This window comes from Zootoca vivipara, chromosome 2 (genome assembly GCF_963506605.1).
Source record: "Zootoca vivipara chromosome 2, rZooViv1.1, whole genome shotgun sequence".
Taxonomy (NCBI): Eukaryota; Metazoa; Chordata; class Lepidosauria; order Squamata; family Lacertidae; genus Zootoca; species Zootoca vivipara.
In genome coordinates, this window is record NC_083277.1 from 53,807,311 (window position 1) to 53,834,933 (window position 27,623).

The 27,623-nt window shown below is 42.1% G+C and overlaps 1 protein-coding gene across 2 annotated transcripts in view; it reads left to right on the top strand.

Moving 5' to 3' along the window:
- CACNA2D2 (calcium voltage-gated channel auxiliary subunit alpha2delta 2) overlaps positions 1-27,623 on the top strand; it is a 551,962-nt gene that overhangs the window by 285,054 nt on the left and 239,285 nt on the right. For both annotated transcript variants that reach the window (XR_009557115.1, XM_060271531.1), the window contains exon 4: positions 18,727-18,786. Coding sequence is in view for 1 of the 2 variants with exons in the window: in XM_060271531.1 (XP_060127514.1) it covers positions 18,727-18,786 (60 nt within the window). In the remaining variant the exon portion in view is untranslated. The remainder of the gene's footprint in view (positions 1-18,726; positions 18,787-27,623) is intronic.

Sequence of the window (27,623 nt, forward strand, 5' to 3'; positions counted from 1 at the left end):
AGATGGTTTAGATAATGCTGATGAGGAGGAAGTAGAAGTAGAAGAGGAAGACGCTGGAGCAGGGGATACTAGTGAATCTGAAGACGAAAAGCCTGTTGTGTCTGGTGATTTGTTTGAAAATTTAAAGACACAGACACCTAAAGAAAGGTTAAGTTCTTCTGAGTTTTCTGAGAGTAAGAAAAGCCCACAAGAGTCTCATCAGTCTGATGATAGCAATTTACAGTCTGAAGCTAGAAGTCCAAATAGTTCTACTGATTCTGAAGGGCCTAGCTCTTCAGGACTAAGACGTTCAGACAGAAAGAGACAGGAACCAAGACGGTTTTCAAAAGAGCAGTTATACACTGTGTATGCCAATAAAGTAGTTTTTGAGCCAAAATGCTACAACGATGTTCAAAAATTACCTTTGCATGAAGCTGTAAATTGGTACAAAGCTATGGATGCTGAAATAGCTTCTTTAAAAGAGCATAACACTTGGTCTCTTGTACCACAAACCCCAGACATGAGAGTTATTGATTCAAAATGGGTTTATAAAGTGAAAATGAATGATAAAAACAAAGTTGTAAGGTACAAGGCTAGATTAGTAGCCAGAGGTTTCCAGCAAATCCCAGGTGAAGACTATGATTTGTGTTACTCACCGAGCGTAAAATATGAATCTGTTAAGCTTTTGTTAAAAGATGCATCCCAGCGTGGACATTCTGTCTATCATGTAGATATAAAAACTGCCTATTTGTTTGCAGATTTAGAAGAACAAATTTTTATGCGTGTCCCTGATGGCGTAATCGCCACTAAAGGAGTAGTGTGCAAACTAAATAAATCTCTTTATGGTTTGCATCAGAGTGGTAAAAACTGGCATCAGACTTTAGTGAAGGAATTGCTGAATTTTGGCTTTACACAAGGCAAGGCAGATAACTGTGTATTTACAAAAGAAAATGGAAATTCTGTGACCAAATTATGTGTGTTTGTAGATGATATACTAATTTCTACAAGAACTAAACATGAATATACACAGATAGTGTCACTGTTACAAGAAAAATTTGATGTGGTAGAATTAGGCAAAGCTAAAAACTATATATCCATGCAAATTGAAGAAGGCAAAAATGGTTCTTATCTGATTCATCAAAATGCAAAAATAGATGATCTTGTTGAAATGTTATGTTTAAAGAATGCAAATGGGAAAGAAACACCTATGGTATGTGGTTTTACTTTTACAGATGGCAATAACACGTTCTCTGACAAAACTTTGTATCGCTCTGCCATAGGCAAGCTCAATTTTATTCAAAGAGTTTCAAGGCCAGATGTAACTTATGCTTTTCATTTTCTGGCAAAATTTGTAGAAAAACCCACTACCCAATGCTTCAAAGCTCTTAAGAGAGTGGTGATGTACCTCAAACACACAAAACGTTATAGGTTGGAATTTACACCATCTATTGACAAAGGTTTTGAAATATATTGTGATGCATCTCATGCTGTAGAGCAAAATAATTACAAAGGTACATCTGGTATGGTTTATTTTTATAATGGGTGTCCTTTTGAATGGAAAGCACAGAATCAAATGATTAATTGTCTTTCTTCAACTGAAAGTGAGTTATATGCCTGTACTCAGGCCATCCGTGATATAGAGTGGTATTTACAAATATTTGAAGACTTAAAGATGCCAGTATCACTCCCAGTAAAAGTTTATCTCGATTCCCAGAGTGGACTTGCTATCCTGTGCTCAGAAACCAACACACAGCGCACTAGAGTGTTGAGATTACGTTTACAATTTGTAAAGAATTTGATTGCTGACAAAACAATTGTTTTTGAATATGTCCCCGGTGACAGACAAGTTGCAGACATCTTTACTAAAGCACTTCCAAAAGTTGCGCATGGAAGACATGTACAAAGTTTGTCTCTGTTTCACAATAATGAACTGCAGGGGATATGTTGAATGATTGTGTAAAAGTGTCATTATTGTTTCACTGTACCTTTAAGAGTCAGGAAAGATTTAATGACTGGGGCTCTGCAGCTGTGGAGCAGCTCTACAGGTGTTGCTGTGAAGCTGATGATGCAGGGTATATCAGGGGTGTTGTGTGTTGCCTCTGTGCTGGGCGTTTTCCCAGTGTGCTCTTGGTGGGTGGTTTGGTTGTGTGGGTATTCTGTGTAAGCCTAATTTAATTTTTTGTAATTTTTCCTTTCTCCATTAAACCAAGCATTTGTTTAAGTCTTGGTCTCTATGTGTAAGTTTCTCAACCAGTTTCTGCTGATTTTGCTTTTAACCCTAACACAGCTAACTCATGGCCCATGAAATTCATTCATCCCCCAAAAGGTTTTTCTGTGGTCCCTCAAGACCACCACCCCTCTCTTCTCCAAAATGTCATTTTTAAACGTCTGTGTGTGTTACAAAAAAAACCTGAAGGTTTCCCTTAAACAATTTTTGAATTGACCACTTCATACTTAATAAGGAGCTCCTGGAGGGTTAATCATGCTACCCTTGGCCTGGAAAAGTTTAGCCACCCTTGTGCATGGCTCTATGATGTGTTACTGCTACCGTGTTTCTCCAAAAATAAGACACCGTCTTATATTTATTTTTCCTCCAAAAAACACATGGTGGATTATTTTCAGGGAGGGGATGTCTTATTTTTTTAATTAGGTATGGTACAGTTTAACCTACAAGGTTAAACTGCCTATCACTATGGCTTATTTTCGGGGTATGGCCTATTTTCGGAGAAACACGGTATCAACCCTGTCCGGCTCCATCCTTGTGTTCAGTTACCCTGGATATGAAGATGAGAATAGGATAAAAGAGGTAATTTCTGGGGAGACAGTGTGCATGTGCCTTCTCAGTAGCATTACCTTCTTACTGAGGATTCTGCGACTGGAAGTTGCAGTCTCACCTCTGCAGGAAAATGTGCTGCACTGGAGTCCTCAGGTGAGCTGCTAGATCAGGCTTCCTCAAACTCTGCCCTCCAGATGTTTTTGGCCTACAACTCTCATGATCCCTAGCTAGCAAGACCAGTGGTCAGGGATGATGGGAATTGTTGTCTCAAAACATCTGGAGGGCAGAGTTTGAGGAAGCCTGTGCTAGATCCTTGGGGACAAGGTGAAGGAGGAACATCCTCTACTGTGGGAAAGAGGAGGCAGGTGGTAGCACTTGCAGCAATGAGGCAATCGAAGCTCCCCCTCTCCTCCTTGATCATGCTTGCAAACATTTGAACATGGAAGCTCATGTCGGTGGGAGGCTCCTGTTCAAATAACTGTGACCTCTATTTCAAGTCCCCAGGCTGGTTGTTTCCCAACATAAGAACTCAATTCGTTGCTTTATTCAGTCTGCTGAGGAAATCCCATGGTTTATGCACTGCTATTTTTGAATGAGCTATATTTGGGGGGGGGGGTATCGCACTAGAAAGGTGCCTACCCACTTCAAAGACCAACTGGTGACAAAATGTGGCCAGACAAAATGTAAGCAGCTTATGAGCCAGATGTTCAGCCCAGCCCCCTGCAAATACAAAGTTCTGAAATACAAGTTCTTTTAAAGCAGCAGGTACAATTTCATTGCAAATTAGTTTGTTTCACACCATGGGAAATGTTAAGTGTCTTCTCAGCTATATCTCAAGGGAATGACTGGGAAAGCGCATCTGTTTATTTTTAGAGTTTACTCTAGTTAATCAAAAGAATGCTTAAATAATTTCTGAAATCGTGTAGCTTTAGTTCTTGTCAGGAGTACCTGTAAGATTGAGAACAAGAGGCTGCTAACCAAGGCGAATCAAATTATTATTGTTTATAATAGTTTTTGTTAAATTTTACATCTTAAAATAAACATTTTACATACTGTTAGCTATCCAATGACTTACCTCCTCTTTCCATAGTTCATTTTATTTATCTTTCATTCCTGCATATTTTGCTATAACCATTTTAGTCAGCTCTCCACTTTTACATCCCTCAAACATTAATTACACTGTTGAATTTATATTAATGCTGGCAGCGTTTTCAGCTGTGTACAATTATTTTCCATATACCCAATGAATATTTTCCACTCTTCTTTGAACAGATGTTCTTCTTGCTCTCTTATTCTATATGTTAAACCTGCAAGGTCTGCATAGTCTAACATTAATTTGCCAGTCCTCTTTGCCTGGGACCTCCCTCACTTCCCATTTAGGGTTGCCAGACTCCATAGTGGACAGGACTTCTGTGCCTTTAATTGCCCTGCTCTCTTTTGAGTCTGGAAACCTTAAAGAGAAACCAGCAGACCCTTTGTTTAATTTCTAAGCAAAGGGTCTGCTGGTTTCTCTTTAAGGTTTCCAGACTCAAAGGAGAGCAGGGCAATTAAAGGCACAGAAGTCCTGTCCACTATTGAGTCTGGCAACCCTATTTCCATTTGGGGGCTAACAAAACTCAGGCCGCCATTGTTGCATACATAAATAAATTTTGCTGGGACTTCAGTCTGAATTATTCCCAACAAAAAGGACTCCAGTCTTTTTAGGAAAGTTATCTTAAACATTATTTTTCATCTCATTATAGATCACTTCCCAAGGCAAACCAAGCCATGTGTATTTTAGAATGAATAGATTCACAGCACCTGCAAGTTTCAGCAAAAGGTGTGGATTCTGAACACATGAGCAGGGATGAGGATACTAAGCTCCACCTTCATTGCCTTCTTTGTCTCCATTAGTTGGTGGACAGACTCCTGAAACATTGAGCCTTGTATACTTGGACGCTCCCTGCATGCATTAAAATCCTGGTCTACAACCACATAATAGTGAAGGCCAAATGCTTTGGTCACTGCAGAAGTATACACACAAAAACTAGAAATCCAAAAATGGGAGCAGTTCCTAGTACTACCACCCAAAAAATCCAGTGACTATAGAATGTGAGCATCAGATGGAAAAGAAAAGAGGCAGGTTGGAGAGTGGATTGACCTGCTTAGAAGTAATGTCTCGCTGAAACCCTGAACAGCAGCCCACTCTTAGGTTGTGATGATACACTGCAACATTTTTTTGTTGCAGGCCCCACTAGTACTCTTGTTTCACCAACAGTAGTTGGTGAGAATCTGTGCTTAGTACGAACTGTAACAGAAGTCCTACAATTGCACAACAATCCCCCTACAATTGCACAACAGAGCACGCGATTCATCTGCCTCAAAAAATCCGTAAGAAAATACGAACACCTATAGGCACTAGAAATACAACAACTAAAGCCTTTGCACAACTGTAATGCATATACATTTGGGCCGCAAATCAATAGTTAGATGCTTTTTTCCTATTAAACCGCTTGCTGTAGACAACATTATTTTCCCGGAAACCATAAGTACTTATTGCCCCCAAATTTGCTGTCAATTGAAAATATATTAACTAATATTTTCCCAGCTTAACAGTAACTCTGGATGAAAAATATACTTTAGCTACTAAAAAAAAGCAAAATAAAACCATTAAACAAAAAAAAACCTCTGTATGAATTTCTTTATTGTTGATAAGAATTAAGTGCACTTTATATGTAGGGAATGTGAGAGTTACAGCGTCCTTAGCTTATTTTTGCCCATTGAGCTATCCTGACTATTCAGCTCACACAAGAGTGCTAGGCTAAAGTATTATTTAATAGATCTGGGGTGGGGTGTGGCAGAAACAGCTTCCCAACAATGGATTAGTCTTTTAAAAAAAATATTTAACTGTGACACAATCAAGGATATTTTTCGCTTTCCCTAGCACCCCACCCCACCCTACCCTGGGCATTTTTTTTAACAATAAAAAGCCTTGCTGCCACTTTTGGCATAATCTTGGCTGCTCCAGCTTCATTGCTTGGACAAAGAATCCTGTGAAAATGCTACTACATCATGTAGTAGCATTGTTCCCAGGGTTACCTTAGGGAACCCATCGTTCCCCATCGGCTACCTAGTATTTTAGGTAAGATTGAAATTCTTGAAATGTGATTGCCCCCAGTAGTCATTGAATTATTCCCTTCCCCTCCACCTGGGAGGAATGGCCCCACAAACGTGGGAAGGGGATATTTGTCACAGCTTTAATCAGGCTGACAGTGAGAAGTGGGCTTCTCTAGGAGAATAATTGCATGATGTAGGCATGGAAAGGATGGCTTGGGGTGAATTATGCCAGGAAACCAATTATGTGGGAAGAATGATGTTCATGGAGATTGGTGTGGGAGCTAAGGTGACTGCTTGCCTATGATTAAGCCAGTGTCTAGAAAGAGAGAGAGAAGGTGGTTTTGCCCCACTCCTAAATGTCTTGACTTATGCTCACTTACTTTATGGTACATATAACTCCAGAGGAGCCATGAAGAATTAAGCCAGATGAAGAATTAAGCCATGTCTCTTGGGCATGCCAGAGGATGACAAGATTGTTAATAACTTGAATTGGTGTCAATACAGAGCAGTTCCCAAAGAGTCCTGAATTCAGTAGCACTGAACTCAGCTGGCACCCATAATACTATTTATTGCTCCATTATTTATTTATTTATTTATTTATTTATTTATTTTGTTTAGTAATTGCTTAGAAAAAAAGAATTCAAAGTGGCTTACAATAGTAAAATCGGCAAATAATAAAAATGTGAAAACATAATCATGAAAATTGAAAAGTAAAGCAGTAAAATAAAATACCCCAACATATCTAGTATTACTTACAAGCACTTGGTACAGAAAAGTGTTTTTTAAAAAAAACAACGAAACACGCTAAGAAATCACCATTTTCAGCTGACTGCAAACTATTTTGCTTATTAACACTATCAATTACTAATTCAACAGTAATTTTATCACTACCCTCATATCTAGTGTTAATTGTTAATTCATGGCAGTTCTGATTACTTCTTTTGTTTGCCTTGCATGGCTCTGTTATTATATCTGAATAAAATTTCCCTCGTGGGAGGGAACCAGGGGTGGCTTTCCTCTGTGGGGAAAAGTGTAAAAATGAACTTTGCTATGTACAGACTTTATTTGCAAGCTGCTTATAACCTCTATCCCTTTACAATATGGTGGTACATCTATAGAGAGAGATCCAGTTGAGACAGGTTGTCATTGCCAACCCCCATTAAGCAGTCTTGAAGGCGCAAGAGGCAGTTACTCTTGTTGACCCTATTTAGTTTTAGGTCTGATTAGTGCCTGCATGTGAGATCTCCTGGGAACCACATTATGTTACCTTGAATTACATGAAATAAAATTTATCAGTAAGATGCATCTCCAAAATATTCCTTTTGGGTGGCACCATGGATAATATTGCTCATACATGACGGATCAGTTGGGAATCAGGAAATGGATTGTCTTATGTTATTATAGTGCAAGAACCTTTCTACAGTACGGCACACCACTTTGCTGGCTGTGGTGTACACTGTGGTCTCGATTGCATGGGTAGAACGAGGTAGGGTTGGTGAGTGGGCAAGCTGTTCTATCCAGAGAGGGGAATTGACCAGAGCATATCTGCACAGCTTAATCCACTAAGCCAAATACAACCCCACCTACGTGTAACAGTATGTCATATACTTACCGGTAGTAAACCTCCACTTGGCACTGGAAAAACAGTATTTGACAGATCACAATAAGGTTAGTATGGCACATTTGGCTTTGTAGGTCACATGTTGGGTGGAGTCTGTGTAATAGGTGAGATATTAAAGTAAATAAATGAATACATTTTGTTTATGTTAGAATTGTGTGTGATTTTTTGTCGTTGCTAGAAGTCAGGGTGCCTACTGTGTTCAAAGCCTGCAATAAATGTTGCCTTGATGGGTTTCACGGAGGTCATATGCAGTAATAGTTACAGGTAGGTAGCCGTGATGGTCTGTCGTAGTAGAAACAAAATATAAAAAAATCCTTCCAGTAGCACCTTGGAGACCAACTAAGTATGTTATTGGTATGAGCTTTCGTGTTCAGAAGAAGTCTGCATGCACACGAAAGCTCATATCAATAACAAACTTAGTTGGTCTCTAAGGTGCTACTGGAAGGAATTTTTTGATGCAGTTAATTTTTTTTATTTTGATGTGTTAAATAGGTTCCTTGAAAGGTATTTATCTTATGGTTCCGGTTTCCGCCGGCAGGAATGGCGGACCTGTTTTCCATCCCTCTGACCTTCGTAAGGAATTTGGCGGTTGCTAGGGGAGTAAATGGCAACCCCCTACCCTCTCCGGGGGTTACGGAGAGGGGCCGCTGGCCCGCGATGCCCCCAGACCCACTCCGACTGTTTATGGAGTGGGGGGAGCTTGGGCTGAAAAGCACTTACGAGGGCCAGGACTCCCGGACGCTAATCTGCATGGCGGGGATTTCCATGGTTAAAGAAGATAATTAGGCTTAAATCTATGGACATACTTCAGAAGGAGGGGAAGAAGCGCTGTTTACTGCTGAGAAATCTATGCTGCTGAGGGAGAGGAGTTAAAGGCTGTATATCATCTGGAAGAAGGATTGATGGGGACGGAGCGATAAGGGAATGGAGTTTTATTTTTCTTCATATGAGTTACTTCGTACCTTCCCAGACGCGATGTCCTGGCTTGTTTGGAGTGAAAGAGAAGCAAAAGACTGTGTGAGTTGAACTTTATAAACTGTTGTTACTGAGCATATTTTTTAAAGATGTGGAGTTGCCGATGAGAAAAGCCCCCCCCTAGTCGGACGGAAGGAGTCCTGGACGCGTTCGGAGGATTTATGAGCTGTGACGCACTTTGAATTGGAGCAGCGACCTGAAGCTAAGTTCAGCTATAGGGCAAGGAGATCCATTAATTTACCAAGAGTTTATGGTTTGATGTTTGGGTCTTCTGCCTGGAAAAGCTGTAAATTTTATAAAGATCGTTAATCTTCATGACTATGAGAGAAAACGAAAGTGATTTGAGCTTTTTAAGATGGCGCTGCTTCGACGCAACAGGGAGCTGCAGACTAAGAAGATTTATGGGGAGGCTGGACTGATTAACCCACACAGGAGAAAGAACATTTGTGAAACCTCGTTTGATATTTATCTCAGCAGCTGGGAAACAATCGGTTGAAAGTGGAAAACATCTATGTGACTGTAAGGGGAAGATCTGGATTATTATGAACTTGGAGGACGATTTGAACTTTAGAAAAAAGACGGCAGTGGACGGTTGCGAGGAATCCCCAATTTCTTGAAGCATGGGAACCCAAATAAAAAATTCTTTAGACGATTTGGCATAACATTCGGTTTGATTGATATATATATGTGTATAATTTGAAATAATGAATGTGATATAATTGGTTTTAATTGGAAAATTAATAAAATATATTTTTTTAAAAAAAAAGAAAGGTATTTATCTTAGTAGATTCACAGCTATTTTCCTGCTCGTTGTCTGGATTAGCCATAGAGCTCTGGATAAAGCACTGTGCAAGATGTTCATGCCATAGCATGTGTGAGTGAGTGAGTGAGTGAGTGTGTGTGTGTGTGTGTGTAAGCAAGATGTTCCCAGTTTTTGTAAGGTTTGCTGTGAAATGCACTTGTGATTATACTTCATGCAGATTCCTGCCCTGAGCTAAGGGCAGGGAACAGGATATTCATGAGAAATACAGTCCTTGTTATTCTTTAGTACTATTTAGTACTCCTCCATGATAATATGACAGCAACAATCGCAGGTAACAATGGCTCTCAAAGTGAACCATTCACAGTGGGATCAGGTGTTAAACAGGGTTGTGTTATTGCCCCAACTCTATTCATTATTTTCATTGCCATGATCCTACACTTTGTTGAAGGGAAACTCCCCACTGGAGTAGAAATCATTGAACAGATGGAAAGCTCTTCAATCTGAGCAGGCTGAAAGCAAAGAGTAAGGTTACCGTAACTTCCGTCATAGAGCTTCAGTATGCTCATGACAATGTAGTGTGCACGTGCACACGCTCAGAGGATGATCTCCAAACCATCCTAAATATCTTTGCAGAAGCTTACAAAAAGCTTGGCCTATCACTCAACATCCAAAAAACCAAAGTGTTGCACCAAATACAAAATAACCCCTCTGTGTTAGGATTTCATAGTAGATTCTGTTCCACCTTAAACAGGAACAGGCTTGGCAGAGGATGTTGAATGTATCACATGATATATATTTCCGTGGGTTGTACTATTGTAATTGTGATGTGTTAGTTAGTCTTGCTTTCGCTTTGAGGATGGAGACAGACATGTTTGGTCTATCTTCCGAGATGCTTTAGATGCTTTGTAATAAACGCTTGTAAATATGCAAGGACTTCTCTCTGAGTATTCCTTCTGCTGCTGCTGCTGCTGCTGCTGCCACACCACGCTAACGCTGGAGATGAGCTCTGCTGATTGCGTGCTTAGGTCACTGAGACCTTGAGTCGTGTTCTCTGGGAATCACCGGGACTAAGGAGAAGAGGAGGCTGCCGGCTGGACCTCCCAATGGTGATATCCCAACACTCTGCAGTGCCACAAATCCAACTCAATGGTGTAATGTTGGAAAATGTTGATCACTTCTCTTACCTAGGCAGTTATCTTTCTAAAAGGGCCAACATTGATGTCGAAATCCAGTATCGCCTGAGCTCTGTGAGTGTGGCTTTCTCCCAACTGAAGTGTTTGAGGACCGGGACATTCGCAGGGAAACCAAAATGCTTGTTTACAAAGCTATTGTACTACCAATCTTACTATATGCTTGTGAAACATGGACCACTTATAAACGTCATCTCCAATTCCACGAAAGATTCCATCAACGGTGTCTCCGAAAAATTTTTACACATCTCTTGGGAAGTCAGGCGAACTAATATCAGTGTACTGGAAGAAGCAAAGATCACCAGTGTTGAAGCAATGATTCTTCAACATCAACTTCTCTGGACTGGTCATGTTGTACAGATGCCTGATGATCGTCTTCCAAAGCAACTACTCTATTCCGAACTTAAAAATTGAAAGTGTAATGCTGGTGGTCAACAAAAGAGATTTAAAGACTGTCTCAAGGCAAATCTTAAAAAATGTAGTATAAACACTGACAACTGGGAAGCACTGGCCTGCAAGCGCTCCAGTTGGAGAACAGCCTTTACCAAAGGTGTCATGGGCTTTGAAGACGCTCGAACTCAGGATGCAAGGAAGAAACATGCTCAGAGTGGGTGAGGGAGCACCAAAAGCAAAGAGCAGCTACCACTGCATCTCTTAAGCCCTTCTTTATGTTGTGAAGAATTCAACGCATTGGAGAAATTGAAACTGAATGATGTATGTGCACGCATGTATAATTTTAATACTGAATTGTAATAAGTGCTGGACAAAATAAAGGTCTAACCCTGCAGCCATCCACATTCCCTTCCACCCTTAGGCTGTTCAAAATGGGCAATAAAGTAAACAATGCTTTCATGTTCTGCTTCCCTAATCTACATCCTTGTGACAAATGGTTTTGCCCTCCTGATTGACACCTGAACCCTCCCAGGTCAAGGCTGGCTCCATAAGCACAGTTGCAATTATTCTCCTTACCTGGCAGCATTCCCCTTTCTGAACTGCAGCAAAGACTGACTAGTGCCGGAAGGGGGCTGTCATTTAGTTTGTTTTCTGTTTTTAATTTACTTGCTGGTGCAAAAATTGATCCCCCTGGAAGTCTCTGGCCTCTGTATATTCACACCTATCGGCTTAATAGAAATAAGAAAGAAAGAAAAAAAACCCAACCACTGCTACTTCTCAGCAATTTCATTATACAAATCAATTATCTGCACTTTAATTTCTTTATCCCCCCACTTCCCAGCTTTTATTTTGTTGAGCTGTTGGGCCATAGGCTGTATCTGAAATGCTTCCATATACATTTGCATTCAGCTGAGCAACAGACGACAAAATGGCAGTACTTGGAGAGAATTAAAATAAATTGTCTGTATTTGGGTGGCAAAGAAAAATTCTGATGCATTTCACACAGCTATGTAAAGCTTTAGCGCAACAAAGGAGGCAGTGTGTTTTGCTGGACAGCAGAGAAGGAAAAGGCATTTTCTAGATGACACCAATTTAAATCATTCCATTCCCTGCCCCATTTATAAATGCTTATGTATTATTATTTTTTAAATCCCCTTTCCTGAAATGTTTTCCAGGATTGTCCTCGTGAAATAGCTGTGGTGCTATGGCTAGGAGAAAACTCCTATATGGAGCTGGAGCTGCAGGTGGTATACTCTGATATGGAGCAACTTATCACCACTTAGGATCACCCCACTTATGCCTGTGTCTTGCTGTAGGCCAGGCATCCCCAAACTGCGGCCCCCCCAGATGTTTTGGCCTACAACTCCCATGATCCCTAGCTAACAGGACCAGTGGTCAGGGATGATGGGAATTGTAGTCCAAAACATCTGGAGGGCCGAAGTTTGGAGATGCCTGCTGTAGGCACTTGGGCTGCATTATAGCTGCAGCAGCTGAGATCTCTACACCCCTGGTACTTGTAAGCAGGCTCAAGGACAAAGATATACCAACACCTTCCTTTAGACATAAGCTAATCTAAAATTATGGGCAGCACAACTGACATACCTAGGCAGGCCTGGTGCTCTCATCCTGCACTCTCAAGAAACAAAACCCTACAAAACCCTTAGCATTACACATCCCCCCACCCCACCCCACCCTCTGCACAATAAACCACAACCCCAAATTTTCATTTTTTGAAAAAAAGACTTGCTTGCTTGCATTTGTAAGAATCTGTGGTACGAGGCAAAACATACTGGCACCTTTTCTCTTCTTTCAATGAAAAGCTAACCTATGCCTCATTTTAAGTGTTTTACTCTCCCCTGCTGCCCTAGGGAAAATATAATGCAGAGGTCCATGCTACAAATTCCTTGTACTGCAGTAAATCCTTTACAGTACTGTGTGCCAAAAAGCTCAGAATGTTAGGACTTGGGCTTTGTACACTTGCACTCGCACCTTGAATTGAGCCCAGTAGCACACAAGCAGACAGCAATGTGCTTTTAGAATGGGTGGCATATGGTCACATTTCACTGTCCCCTTAGCAGCTGGGCAGCATCATTCTGCACCCACCGCAGCTTCCAGATTGTCTTCAAGGGTAGCCCCATACAGAGTACACTGGAATAATTCAGTCATTAGGTCATGGTACCATGGGTTACTGAAATCGGACTATCCCAGTCCTGGAAACAAGCAGTTCATACCACTAAGGCCACCTGAGCCTCCACTGATGGCATTGGGTAAAGCAGTATCTAGGCAGTATGTGGACCGAGAACTCCCAGAAGTGCAAGCTGGATTTCGAAGGGGCAGAGGAACCAGAGACCAAATAGCAAACATGCGCTGGATTATGGAGAAAGCTAGAGAGTTCCAGAAAAACATCTACTTCTGTTTCATTGACTATGCAAAAGTCTTTGACTGTGTCGACCACAGCAAACTATGGCAAGTTCTTAAAGAAATGGGAGTGCCTGTTCACCTCATCTGTCTCCTGAGAAATCTCTATGTGGGACAAGAAGCTACAGTTAGAACTGGATATGGAACAACTGAGTGGTTCAAAATTGGGAAAGGAGTACGACAAGGTTGTATTGTCTCCCTGCTTATTTAACTTATATGCAGAATTCATCATGCAAAAGGCTGGACTAGATGAATCCCAAGCCGGAATTAAGATTGCTGGAAGAAATATCAACAACCTCAGATATGCTGATGACACAACCTTGATGGCAGAAAGTGAGGAGGAATTAAAGAACCTTTTAACGAGGGTGAAAGAGGAGAGCGCAAAATATGGTCTGAAGCTCAACATCAAAAAAACCAAGATCATGGCCACTGGTCCCATCACCTCCTGGCAAATAGAAGGGGAAGAAATAGAGGCAGTTAGAGATTTTACTTTCTTGGGTTCCATAATCACTGCAGATGGTGACAGCAGTCACAAAATTAAAAGACGCCTGCTTCTTGGGAGAAAAGCAATGACAAACCTAGACAGTATCTTAAAAAGCAGAGACATCACCTTGCTGACAAAGGTCCATATAGTTAAAGCTATGGTTTTCCCAGTAGTGATGTATGGAAGTGAGAGCTGGACCATGAAGAAGGCTGATCGCCGAAGAATTGACACTTTTGAATTATGGTGCTGGTGGAGACTCTTGAGAGTCCCATGGACTGCAAGAAGATCAAACCTATCCATTCTGAAGGAAATCAGCCCTGAGTGCTCACTGGAAGGACAGATCGTGAAGCTGAGGCTCCAATACTTTGGCCACCTCATGAGAAGAGAAGACTCCTTGGAAAAGATGTTGGGAAAGATTGGGGGCACTAGGAGAAGGGGACGACACGAGGACAAGATGGTTGGTCAGTGTTCTCGAAGCTACGAACATGAGTTTGACCAAACTGCGGGAGGCAGTGCAAAACAGGAGTGCCTGGCGTGCTCTGGTCCATGGGGTCACGAAGAGTCGGACACGACTAAACAAAGCAGTATCTCCCAGCTTTGTACCTCTCCGTTCAGATGCAATTCCACCAATAATATATCGTGTTTTTCCCTTTGGAACACATACTAGAGAACCAAATGTTTGCAACTGTGGGAGGGGTAGGGAATATCATGGCAACAATTGAGCAGATGAAAGCACTTCTCATGTAACTCTCAAGAGCTTGGCAAAGGGCTGGGGAGAGTGGAAAAGCTGGAAGGGTGCTGTCCTGGAAACAATCCACACCTTTCCTGGAAGTCCTCTCTCACACCCCAGAAACCTTTCAACAAGAGTTTTTAAGAGTAAGTGCTGATAATTCCCCCCCCCATGAGCCTTCATTGGAATAGCTGCTGTCAGGCACAAAACATCTTGCCCAGGCCTTGGATATTTGAATTTTCTGTTTGAAGAGTTTTTTATTAAAAAAAAAAACCACACACACATCCTTGCCATAGCATTAGCTGCTTTGAAGCAACCCCAGGTTTTGTTTGTGTTTTCTTATCTGATTGCGATGGAACTGTTTTCATCACTAATTTTCAGCTGACTCCTGCATATTTTGGAAATAGGCATTTAATAAATAAAGCCATAGGAGATGAGTGCTGCATCCCTGGGAGGAGAACCATTTATTGTTCCTAACCCCCTTGAAGAACTTTGAGCCCCCTGCCCTTTTAAGCTCCTGATGGCCAAAGGGGCTGGAATGATGAGGCTTGGCGGACAGATGATGCACTGCTCTTGACAGTGCTGAAATCCTGCCCCATGGCTTCCTGCTAAGTAATGAGGCATGCTTCTGCAATCACTTCAATGGCAAACTCTACAAAATCACTTTGGGTTTTTCTTTCCTTCCCTCCCTCCCTTTCGCCCCCTTTTTTAAATCTCATACATTTTAAGCAAAGAAGGTGGCTCTTGCATCTGCATTTAACATCCCGCTTGATTAGATCTTGTCAGGCTGTCTTTAAATGCTATCTCAGCCTGGAGGTTCTTGCTGCAGCCTGTAATTAAAGGAAGAGCTTGTTCAGATATCTTACCTGATTCCTCAGCCCCTTCACAGCTTCACAGGAATGGCTGACGCATTGCGACTGGTTGGATGCTATGCATACATACACTGGCTTTCCTCAGAGATTGAATTGGCAGTGTAAAAATAATCTGTCAAAGTGAAGGGAAAGTAAATAGGCCTCAGACAAAAATCACCACTCTGGTAAATCCTGTAACCACCAAATTAGAATGAGTGATCCTCTGTAGACAAAGACTTTTATTTTCACCAATAACTCAGCATGTTGGCTTGGTTCTAGCTACATGGGTGTCCTATAACTTACTGCTAAGCAATGAAATCTGCTCAGCAATTGATTGCACTGTAAATTCTGCAAAAATCACTCTGAGCCTTCAGGCTGGCAAGAATGTTATTCCACCTCTGCAACAGACAGAAGTTCAGTTTGCAAGTAATACCAAACCATGGTTTAACATGATGTGCACTAGCTGGAATGAACCTGAGCAAAGCCTTGGGCACACACACACACCACTTTACTGTCTTCCTTCCAGGCAGCTGGGAGAAGGACTTCACCAGCACCGTCGTGCCATACAAACCAGAGGTAGTGGTATAAAACAAATTGTGATTAGCTAAACAAGCAGGCTTCATTGCCTGTGGTTTGAAGTTGGCTTGTTGCTTTTTAAAATATTGAACCATGGGCCATGGTTCATAGAACACAACAAGACAAGATAGTGTGAAAGCAGAACTAGATGTTGGTCAAGTAGTCTATGCAAAGATAACCTAAGCTGTGAAATTTCTCTGACTACTTCTCCCTGCTCTCCAAAAATGTTTTCTTTTTTAAAACCCTACCAGAAGAAGAATTCCACTTGGCAAAATGTTCTCCGCTTACTGCCATTCCTTGCTCCCTGAAATGCAGCACAGTGTCCTAGAATAGCATTAGGTTTAAAGGCATAGTAGGGAATGCAAAACAGTGTACAGTTACTGCTTCTGCCATTTACAGAAACAGCCAAAAAACAAACAAAAAAACCTCTTGGGGGGGATTGCTACTGCCAATGCTAATGATGAACCCACTCCCAAGAAACTTGTTGGAAAATTTCACCATCCCCCTGGTTAACATTGATTAAATGGTTCACCACCACCCATTTTCTCCAAAAAAATGTGTAGAGATTTTCAAGAGCCCATTCTATTGTAGTGTTACATGTGAACACAGTCATGGTACGTGTGGGTATACCCCACCATGCTTCATTATAAACTAAGAAGCTACAGGCCTTCCCTCTGACCATTGCTTGCAACTGGTGAGAGAGCCACATGTCGTTTGCCTTCGCTGCCACCAACCTCAAGTTGGCAGATCAGAGAACCTCCTGCCCCCTACTTAGCCTGGAATACTGTTTGATGACGCTGCCAAGAAACTGTCACATCAGCAGGTCACTTTGGAGACAAATGTGCACATCAGAATTAGACCAACAGTTATCAACTCAATAATGTACCTCTTGGAAACAAAGAACGTCTGGTATGGTTTAGCTTCTCTTCCTCTAGATGGTGCACATTTGCAGTACGTTCCTGGGAATAATATTAGCCCTATTCTGCGTTCCTTTTTCACTCATGAAAACAATGTGGGATTATGGTTTGATACCTTGCTGGCTCATACCTTCACATGCCCACTTTCACCAGCTTATGCAGTTAACCACCGAGTCCAGTGTGTACAAAATGTGATTCCTATTTTGTCAGTGTCATAGTACATTCATTTCTAATTTCTTCATCTCCTCTTGTATTTTTCTGTCTGACCTATTCCTTAGAAGAGTACCATGAAATAGTCTTGTAAGTGTCTAATGAGGATGTTTCATCCCAATCGGCTTCACCAGCTGTGCATGGTTCGTTACTGTATATAACAGCTACATGGATCTTATACATGATAGAGTCTCAGTTGGGGCGAAACAGGGGAATATCCAGGAATCCTTGTCGTTGTCTACCTGTGCCAGCATCTACCAGTGCCAGTTTCTTATGTCTACCAACCTTATCATCCTCGTTTTACACTTACAAGACTATTTCATGGTACTCTTCTAAGGAATACGTCAGATAGAAAAATACAAGAGAAGATGAAGGAATTAGAAATGGATGTACTATGGGACTGACAAAATAGGAATCGCATTTTGTACATGCTGGAATTGGTGGTTAACTGAATAAGCTACATTTTAATATGTTATGTCACAATGTTGATTTTGAGGTTATGAGAAGCTGTATATAATTTTGAGAAGTAGTTTCGTAGTAAATAACTTTACAATTGTTATTATACAGCCTATTATGTTTACGTTTTTTTCTCAAGTGGATTTGCGTTATATAGGCATTCTAGTGGTATTGATTTCACTTTCACCAGCAGTCAGTGTCTGGCAGCTGAGCGTAGGTGTTTCTGCTTCCCTAATGGAGCAATCTCATGAGAACGTAAAAAGAGCTTGCTTGACCAGACCCACCTAATCCAGCATCTCATTCTCACCGATGCCTGTGAGAAGCATGCAAGCAGAACCTGGCTCCCATGCACAGTTCTGTGGCTTCCCCTGCCCCACCCCCAAGGGAAATCAGGGGGGAGAGTAAGAGGAAATAGGAGTCATTGTGCTACCTTCCATTAACAGAATGCGCTATTTGAACCCAGGCCCCTGTGTGCGAATAAATGCCTGGATAGGATTACTATTGTTAATATATCTGTTGTGAACCACTTGAAGTATACCGTACTATTTGCAGAAACCTGACTTGACTAATACTCTGTTTCTCCCATGGAATGAAATTGACTTCTATAGGCAAGAACACATTTGAGATAGGAGCAAATTAGGGTCATTCCTAAACTACAGGCACCTTGAATTATGCTATAGATTGTATCTCTTCCCCCCCCCCCCACCACCACCTTGCATTTTATCTTTTGTGAGTCACTCAGACCTTCTTGGTGGTGGGAAGCAATGCATGAATTCAATTAACTAAATTACGGTAACTTAAATGTGGGAGAAATGAAGTGGCTTCCATTGGAAGGCATTACCGAGGTGAAGGCAAATCCTGGTCCCCGTGAGCAGCTCTAGCCTTAGGGACAGAGGATAGATTTTGCCCTAACTTCAACACCATCACAGATTGCAACCCGTTTTTGCCTACATATGCCAATGGAAGCCAACCTCCCTTAGGAAGGAAAGTAAATTCACCTCATAAAAGACTTTGAAGCACAAGGCTTCTCACAGGCTTGCTCCTTTAATTAAACAAGATCAGATTTGCATACAGAAGATGGTCATGGGAACCCATAAACCTTTAATTAATCTCTTTTCATAACAAGAACTGCTTTGGTAAGGGTGCTGAAAATGCTTTGCTACCTTGTAAGCCCCAGGAATGATGTAGCTGGTTCCATGTGTGCTAGAACAGCATTAAAATAACTCCTCTTTCATTATTGCAGTTCACATTACCTCTCTGTGGGCTTACCCTCTCTCTTTTCCATTTTCAGAGATTGGCTGATGCAGCTGAGAAATTTCAGAAAGCCCATCGTTGGCAAGACAACATCAAGGTAAACCTCTTTTTTTGTGGCCTGTCTCTTTGTCTGTGTCACACACACACACACACACACACACACACACTTACACACTTCAGTGTTACATGTGCTGTCAAAACCCTTCTTGCAAGTGAACTTTTTTGAAACCCAGATGCAATGGGTGTTTGTGTGTCCAACATAAAATAAGCATGACTGATGTAAGCACTTCTGTAAATGCATATGTCTGATAGAAGAAAGGCCTTCACATTCCAGCTGCTGCTCTGCAGTTCACAGGTCTTCTCCCACTATGTTTACAGCAGGGTTCGTATTACATTTCAGGCACTTTAGAGATGCGTGTGGCTCTATCAATGTGCTCGTGCCTTTTGAAATTCATTGTAGGTCAATATAAATATTAAGTGACCAAATTAAAATAAATTCTTGAATACAATGAGGTCCTTAAAATATCTTTCCCCCTCTGCTTCTCATTCTCCGAATACTTCATAAAGCCATTGTGTCTTCATTCTCTCTCTTTTCCACTTCCTTTTTCTTCCCCTGCCCCATCACTCCTTCTCCTTTCCAGCTCCTTGGTTTTCCAGAAAGCTCCGTATTTGCAGGTGCCCTGCTATTTGCTTGTTAGTCCCCCTGTACCGGCCAGCCAAAATGAAAGTGAATTCAGCCATTTTGAGCTTACTTTTAGTATCGCCTCTATCTGCATGTGCAGGTAATAAGATGAGGCAGACACCAGGAGATGGAGGTAAAACTGACAATTAAAAGCTTTGTTTTTGAGTTTCTGTGGAGAGCTCTGTTACGAAAGTGCCATCTTAATAGCGCAAGAGGCATGGTGTGCTAAGAGGTGGCCCAATAGGCAAGGGTTTGCTCAGTCCAGTTGCGGTGGGGGGGGGTTGGGTTCTCGCATATGAGAATACAATGGCATTCACATTTTAATAATATTTGATGCAACTCATTCCTGTTGGAGTTTGTTCAGGAGGAGGTGAAGAGCAATCTAAGATGGTGACAAGCAAATGTTGCTGTTTTAATGATTGCATTTGACTTTGTAATTATGGCGGCGCTAAAGCTCAGCAAGAAATCGTGGCATTCTGCTCGGAAATTCATTTAAATTGTAACAGGAAGACAAAAGGGAGGGAAAACTCCCTCCCTTTCAGAGATAGCATTAGGGCAAATAAGTTTCTTAAAGAAGGGTTCTTCTATCGGGGGGGGGGCATCAGACTGTCCCCACTAGATGCCGTCTTCATTCCTCTTCTATGCTTCTAGCACAGTGTTATGCAGAATATGTAGGGTAATCTGGTGGGACAGGGAATGAGAGAGCCTTAAGGAGGTTTGGCTTGATAAAGCTTGGGATCCCTTTCCGCCTTCTTTTTCAGCTTCTTCTCCTAATATAAATGAGCACCTTCATCACCCGAATCAACATCCAAACCTGCTGGCAGTGAAAGGATATAATGCTTTTCCTTTTGCTGTCTCTTAAGAAAAGGAAACCATATTTTGATAAACTTATTTAGAAGAATGGGATGGTGGTTGTGGGGAGCAAAAAGCTCCCCACAGTGAAGTTCACTAAAAGCAACAACAAAAGCAACAACAACAACAACAACATTGAAATGCTTAATCCTACCCCCTTGCCAAAACAATAGTTCTCCCACAGCAAAGGGCATGTTCCACAGCTTGCCATTCTGCTTGCTCCAGTGAGATACATTATTTTTTATAGACGTAACTTGACATTCCTTTTACTTCTCTAAAGGATCAAAGGGCAAGCACTCTGAGCACTGCTGAAGTCTGTTGTTATAACTTTACACCTGAGTGAGTTCGAGACCTGAGAGTCAACCAGAGCATCATTTGTGAAAAGACAAAGGGGTGAAACACACACTGAATGGCAATGTGGAACCCACTGAGACCTCTTGTGGCACAATGGGAATTTCTGTTAAGGAAGGAGGAAAGAAGGCAAGGACATTAGGGCCTGTGGTGAATGGGAAAATATGGAGTGTACATATGTGGAAAACAGGGAAGTGAGGCAGGAATGGAACCTGGAAGGACCCCAAAGAACATCTGAACATACTCGTGATTCTGGGTATTCATAGAACTGTGCTTTTGAAGCCCCAACAACCAGCAGATAGTCAGGATTTTGAATTGCCTTGCAAAACCCCTCTTTGGCCCACCCATGACTTTACCTTCCCCTTACCTGATGTCATGTATGATGTCAGGTGGAGGACAGGAGGGTGTGGCTTGACTAAAAATGGCCTGGCAGTCCAAATGCAGAGGACTGGTGGACCTAATGAGGCCCACAAGCCAGAAATTCCCCATTCTTGCTATAGAGGCTGCCCTAACAAGTAAGCCTTGACTTCTCAATAAATCAGAAGCTAAAACCTATTTAGGAAAGGGAAGAGTTTCATTTCGTATGGGAAATATAGAGTGGTTGGTCATTCGTGCACAGGATCCAAGGGCCTTTCCTGAAAAAATGTGCTTCTCTCCTGCATTTTCCCAGCACTCAAAATAGTTCTTCCATTGCCCTTAGAAGCACTGAGTGGAAGGTGGTTGCACCAGTGTCATGGGCATGGTGACTCTTATACCACTGCACACTTTGCCAACATAATCCTGCAACTTTAACATGTCTAGCAACAACAGCAGTCTGTGGTAGGCAAGGTTTGCTACCCATGTGTTTGACTTCTCTTCATTTTGTTTCATAAGCCTGGATTTATTCAGTGTTTTGCTGGCATGCCAAAGGCACAAATTGCTCTGCTTCACAAGTTATTTTCCCGCGTTGGGTAATTTTACTGTTAGTATGAATTATTTAAATATACAAAATGTCCATAACAAGTGCTGCTAAAGCAAACTGGCTTCCAGATTTTAGGCTTTGAAAAATTAGCTGGTTCTTTATAGGAATTGCATCCCACCCATCACCTCTTCCTCTGCAATCTTTAATGGTATCTGTAGGGGAAGCAGCTTTTAAAAATAGATCCATGCCTCACAATGAGGAATACTTAAAATACCTGCTTCTTCTCATTCAATCAGAGATGGGATAAGATGCCTGTGAAGAGTAGGTGTGAAATTCACTTTTTTCTATTCAGGTATCATTCAGATTTGTTATAACCCTAATGTAAGAGACTCTATGTCACTATTCAAAACTGTGTAGGTTTGATTTATTTAACTCTCGCTAACTTTGGTGGCACTATTTCCAAAAGCTATGTCAAGAATGAGAAACCTCTGGCCCATGCACCTAACCAAGCCCACTCTTTGGTAAAATCTTTTGTAAAATGTTTGGTTCATGCCAGAATATTCTCCCCAGTTTCTAAAATTAGGCATTGTGTGGAGAATATAAATGGGAAGAACCCAGGGTCAACTTATGAAACGTAAGGGTCATTAATTCAGGAAAGACAAAAGAAAGTAGTACTTCACACGGTGCGTAGTTAAACGATGGACTTTGATAGCATAATATGCAGTGATTACCACGTACTTGGGTGGTAGGTGTTAAGCCTGGATCCTTAAAAGAGGATTCGACAAACCCATGGAGGATAAGGCTGTTGATGGCTGCTAGTCATGATGGGTACAGCTTTGGGTTCAGAGTCAATAGGCTTCAGAATGCCAGTTGCTGGAGAACATAATCAAGATAATGCTATTGTACTGATAGCCTACTGGTGGGCCTCACATGAGCATCTGGTTGGCCACTTTGGGAACAGAGTGCTAGACTAGGTAATCCTTTGGTATGATCCACCAGGGCTTTTCATATGTTCTTAACTAACCCAGTGTTACGATAGACACCATAGTTTCTCCCTCCCTCTCCCTCTCCGCTGTATGTATGGGCATACCATGGCAACTATAGCTGACTTAATAGGCTATATTAGGAGCAAAGGTGGCCTTGAGCCTCTTCTGCCTGTAGCAAGAATAGAGCAGGATTCTTTCCACTTGGGTTATGCTTTCATCACTCCAGCTTCCATTTCCTTGAACCAAAGCCCACAACCAAGTGGATTTTATTGTTCCAGTTTACAAGAGAAATGCCCTCAGATGCCCGTTTTCTCCTTGGAAGACAGACAATATCTCTGGGCTTCAAGGTCGCCTCACTGACAACTCCAAATTGCTAGCTCTGAGCCTGATTCCCAAAGGAGCATCTCCACTCCCATCAAGATATTATTAACATCACTGGAGCACAAGCACAGGGAGCCAGAGGGCAGCCTCTCTGCTTTTCTGCATTTCAAAACAGCAAGACTAGCAGGCAATGGCTGACTCATGCAAGCAGACATGAAGTGAGCAGCTAAAGTTATTGTTCCAGGAAAGACAGATGAGCCCCCACAGCGCTGAGGTTAGCATGCTCCACCTTGAGCTGTCCCTTGATTTGGGGGCCTCAGAGCCTAGACCCTCTTGACAACATCAGCATCAAAGAAGGATTTTCAGCTTTACAATTTGGCACTTGTAATGGGCACCTGTCTGGTAAAATCTTTGGAACAGCATAGCAAATAGATTTTAAATGTATCTGTATTCTCTCGGTATCCACTTGCCACCATGCTGAGCGGCTTAGATGCCAGCCTGCCCTTGCCTGGTGTTTTCTTTGATGTAGCGACCCAAAGTATGTTCCATATTCGTCAGCTACAAACTTCCATTTCTGCAGATTATAATCACTGCTATATAGACTTTGGATCTTCAGGGCAATGCAAACACAGCGCTTATCCAGAAGGAAAAAGCTGCCGGTCAAAATAATCATTATAAAACCTTACAGTACAAGAAACAAAAGCCTGAATGATTCTGAGATTTGTGTAAAGTTTAAATAGAATTTACAATTCCATATTTGTAGGAGTTCCACAAATATTTCAGCATGTAGCAGCACAAGTTACTCCTCCTCAATTTCTCCAAGAGCTATTAAAGATTTTGCATGGCTTTTTAAACAGGAAGGGTAGATTCAAGGTATGGAATTTGAATCTAATCTTAATAGATTGGTACTAGAAATATGACGTAAACTTGTAAACAGTCGAATTGAATAACAATTGCACCAGCCTACCTAGAAAAGAAGATACTGTAAATAAATCAGGACTGAACATTTCTATCAAATTGTAATCTAATCATTAGTCATATAATTGATTCAAGAGTCTTAATTAATATCTTGACATACACAAGGCAGGCTAGATTATCATGAGGCTTTCGCATGAATGTGCAAATCTTCTGCTTAAAGCAGTCTGCTATGAAGTTAGTTTATGTACCTAGCACAGGAATAATTTGAATGATTTTGAGACCCCTCTGTCTGTGTTCAGCAGTGTCTAATCAAAGTGTCACAGGCTACTGCTGCAGGGTTGGGGGCACACTTGCTGTGGGAGTGAACAAAAGCCATCTTTGTGGGGTTACACCATGCTGGCTGCTGTTATCTGCTATTGGCAGGTACGTAACCTTCCTCCTGGGCTGGTGACAGCAAGAAGCACTGACCTTAGTGAACAATGCAAAGGCCTCTGTATGTGACTTACTCCCCCCCCCAAGCCATAGATGTTTTCTTGCCTGTTGTTTGTGACCCATGGGGCATTGTGCCATCATGCAAACATTAGCAAATCATATTTCATCTCTGTTATCTCAAGCATTCAGAACCCCCAGTATATAGAAGAGCTTAGAGACTCCACTCTTGCTCTCCTTCATCATCTCTGCTATGCCTGGTTAATTCATCTCCTGCACCACATCTATTTCTCTCTCTCTCCATATTTCTATTTCTCTCTCTCTCTCCTTCCTTATTCTTCCTCAAAATTATTGGGAGCTTAGGAAATTCAACAGGAAATAGCACCTGACTGCTATAAGATACAGCAAAAAGAAAGTAAGGGAATCTGCTTGTCTTTGAAAACTGGGGCCAAACAAGAGGCCAAGCAGTCTGGTCAAGGTTTGTTTGGAAGAGTGAGGGTAATTTCAATATCTTTGCAACCCTGACTTGTGAGTCAAGGACCCACCACCCGCCATAGGGATAAATAAGACACAAAGACACATTATTTTAGGCTAATGGACAAATAAAGGCCACAACTTTATTGGTTACAGCGTGCGAGTGGTATTGGCTTAGGCATTGGATAAAACAAGCAATGCATGACTCCACTCCGCTCAGGGGGGAGTCGTCATGAGGGTTAACACCCAGTGGGAGGAGCCTGTTGATGCAAATACAACTGAAAGCTTCCCCTGACGTCACCGGGGGTTGTGCCATGGCCCTAGCCACCAGCAGGACATCAGACAGGATCCATGACCTCCAGATTTGTTTAACGGAATACCCAAAATAGGAGAGGTAGGTGGATAGCCACAGCCTTACACAGTACACAACACAGTAGTACACAAAATCCGATGCCTAACCACCAATACCAGAAAGTTGTGACGAATTGCTACTAGGTAGGCGAAAAAACCAAGAGGTCGGTGCCAATTAGCCAAGTGGATAAAAAACTCCTACCAAGCCCCTTGGGCAACCAAGGCAACCAACTGAAGTCCATAGCAAGGTCAAAAGCAAGGAGTGATGACCTAAAGGGAGGGAGGAAGGGAGATCCGATGAAAGCAGGAAGCCAACTGGGGGTGGAGAGCTGCCGTGGCTGCTCAAATGCAGATAAACCCCGCCCCCCCCCAGCCAGCTCCATTGGCTGGCTGGAGGCTTGGCATGGCAGCAGGGATAGGCTAAGGCAGGGGGCCGAATACGCCCTCCTGCAGACGCGGGAAACGGCTCCTGCTCACAACTCCTCCCCTCTGTGAGGAGGAGAGATCTTCCCACCTTTGCCCTGAGAGCTTCTGCACCAGCTCTTGATGCATTCTGGAAGGTGATCAAGCTGAAAGCCTTTTCCTCATACTTAACCTCCATTTTCCCCATTTTATTTTATTTTTGTCTATAAGTGGGAGAAGTTGCAGGTAAGTAGCTGCAGGTAAACAGAGATCACTCTGCCTTTGAGCCTACTCTCCCCCCTTTCCCACATTTCAGGGGCTTTGTGCTCCTTTTGTCCTTCTGTTTCACTAAGTCCTGGTGAGGTTCTTTTTGGCATCTATGGATTCCTTGAACCCAAGCCTATCACCAGCAACGTAAATATGGGGTTAACTGCAATGCATGTGGCTCCTCTCCATTGTAGCAGACCAATGGGCAAAACAGAAAATAAAAGGGCAAGAGAAAATGAACAGGAAAGAGAGATTCTCGTGGATCTCTTTCTCTTCACGAGGATCTCTTCCTCTTCTCTAACTCCACTATTGATTCCCTTAATCTTCCTTCTTCCCCAACCCACTCTAAATACTCCCCATTCCAACTTAAAAAGGAAAAAAAACCTAAATGATTTTAAAATCCTCTTACTGCAGTTGCTGCCACTGCAGCTGCTCTCTGCTGCTAGCACATCCTGTGGTCCCTTTGCTCCTCTGAGTGTGTTCTACAAGCTGCCTGCCCTGATTAGCAGGAGATGGTGCTGATTCTGCAGAATTACAGATAAGCAGCAGTGAAAGAAAATTTCCTCTTGTACCAGAAAGCAACATTTGGATGATGGCTACAAAATCCATCCTCTGACTGCGCTCCCTGAGTCATTGTTGGGCAGTCCAGAATGGTCAAAGGCTTGGAAACAATGCCTTATGAGGAACGGCTTAGGGAGCTGGGTATGTTTAGCCTGGAGAAGAGAAGGTTAAGGGGTGATATGATAGCCATGTTCAAATATATAAAAGGATGTCATATAGAGGAGGGAGAAAGGTTGTTTTCTGCTGCTCCAGAGAAGAGGACACGGAGCAATGGATTCAAACTACAAGAAAGAAGATTCCACCTAAACATTAGGAAGAACTTCCTGACAGTAAGAGCTGTTCGACAGTGGAATTTGCTGCCAAGAAGTGTGGTGGAGTCTCCTTCATTGGAGGTCTTTAAGCAGAGGCTTGACAGCCATATGTCAAGAATGCTTTGATGGTGTTTCCTGATTGGCAGGGGTTGGACTGGATGGCCCTTGTGGTCTCTTCCAACTCTATGATTCTATGATTTCACCACCAGTCCAGGGGAAAGGGTATGCTCTTCTCTTCAGGCCATGCAGATCAATAAGCAAGCATTTCATCATTATCATCACCAGTCACACCTGGAGAATCAACAGCTTTTGTGGGTGCTATAAACATTTATATCCAGCTCATTTAAAAGGTGGACTTACAACAACAATCATAAAGAATAAAACAATAAAAGTGTAAAAAAAATATTGGTGACAGCAGAACATTTAGCAGCATCTGGAAAAGGGGAATGCAAAACTGCAAATAACAGTCTTCAGTCATTAAACATCACTGAGTTCATAGTAAGAAATATTCACAATGTTATGTAAAAACCTGGGCTCAGAATGAGCAGTGGGGAATGACTTTGTAGTGAGTTTTGTATTGCTGGGGCCACCACTGAGAACCTCCTGCTACAATGATGGAGTCTTAAGCAGTATCACCTTAGTAGGTCTCAAAAGGTTGAGGGGAAGGAGAGAAGAGAGACAGTTACTGCCTCCTAAAAGTCTTTTCTCTATATTTCCTTCTCATACAGAACCCGAGCTCTTCTCCCTTTAGCTATCTTTGATCTTCCTTTCATTCCCTCTGTGCTCTGGACCATGCCAACCTCTCTTATCCATGCAGTGTGCCAGGAGAGAAATGCCAGCTATGACTGGTGGAAAATGCCACAATTTTCCAGAGTGTTACTTGCTGAGACATTGATCGTTTGACATACTTTTCAACAGCAGCCCCTGTTTTCTGTTACATCTGCCTGCCAAAATCTCTGTCCCTATTTTGCCTTTTAGAGTTGTGTGTTTAAAATATTTTCGAAAAATCACTATATATGCAGCAAACTGTATGCCAGGCATCCCCAAACTGCGGCCCTCCAGATGTATTGGCCTACAACTCCCATGATCCCTAGCTAACAGGACCAGTGGTCGGGGATGATGGGGATT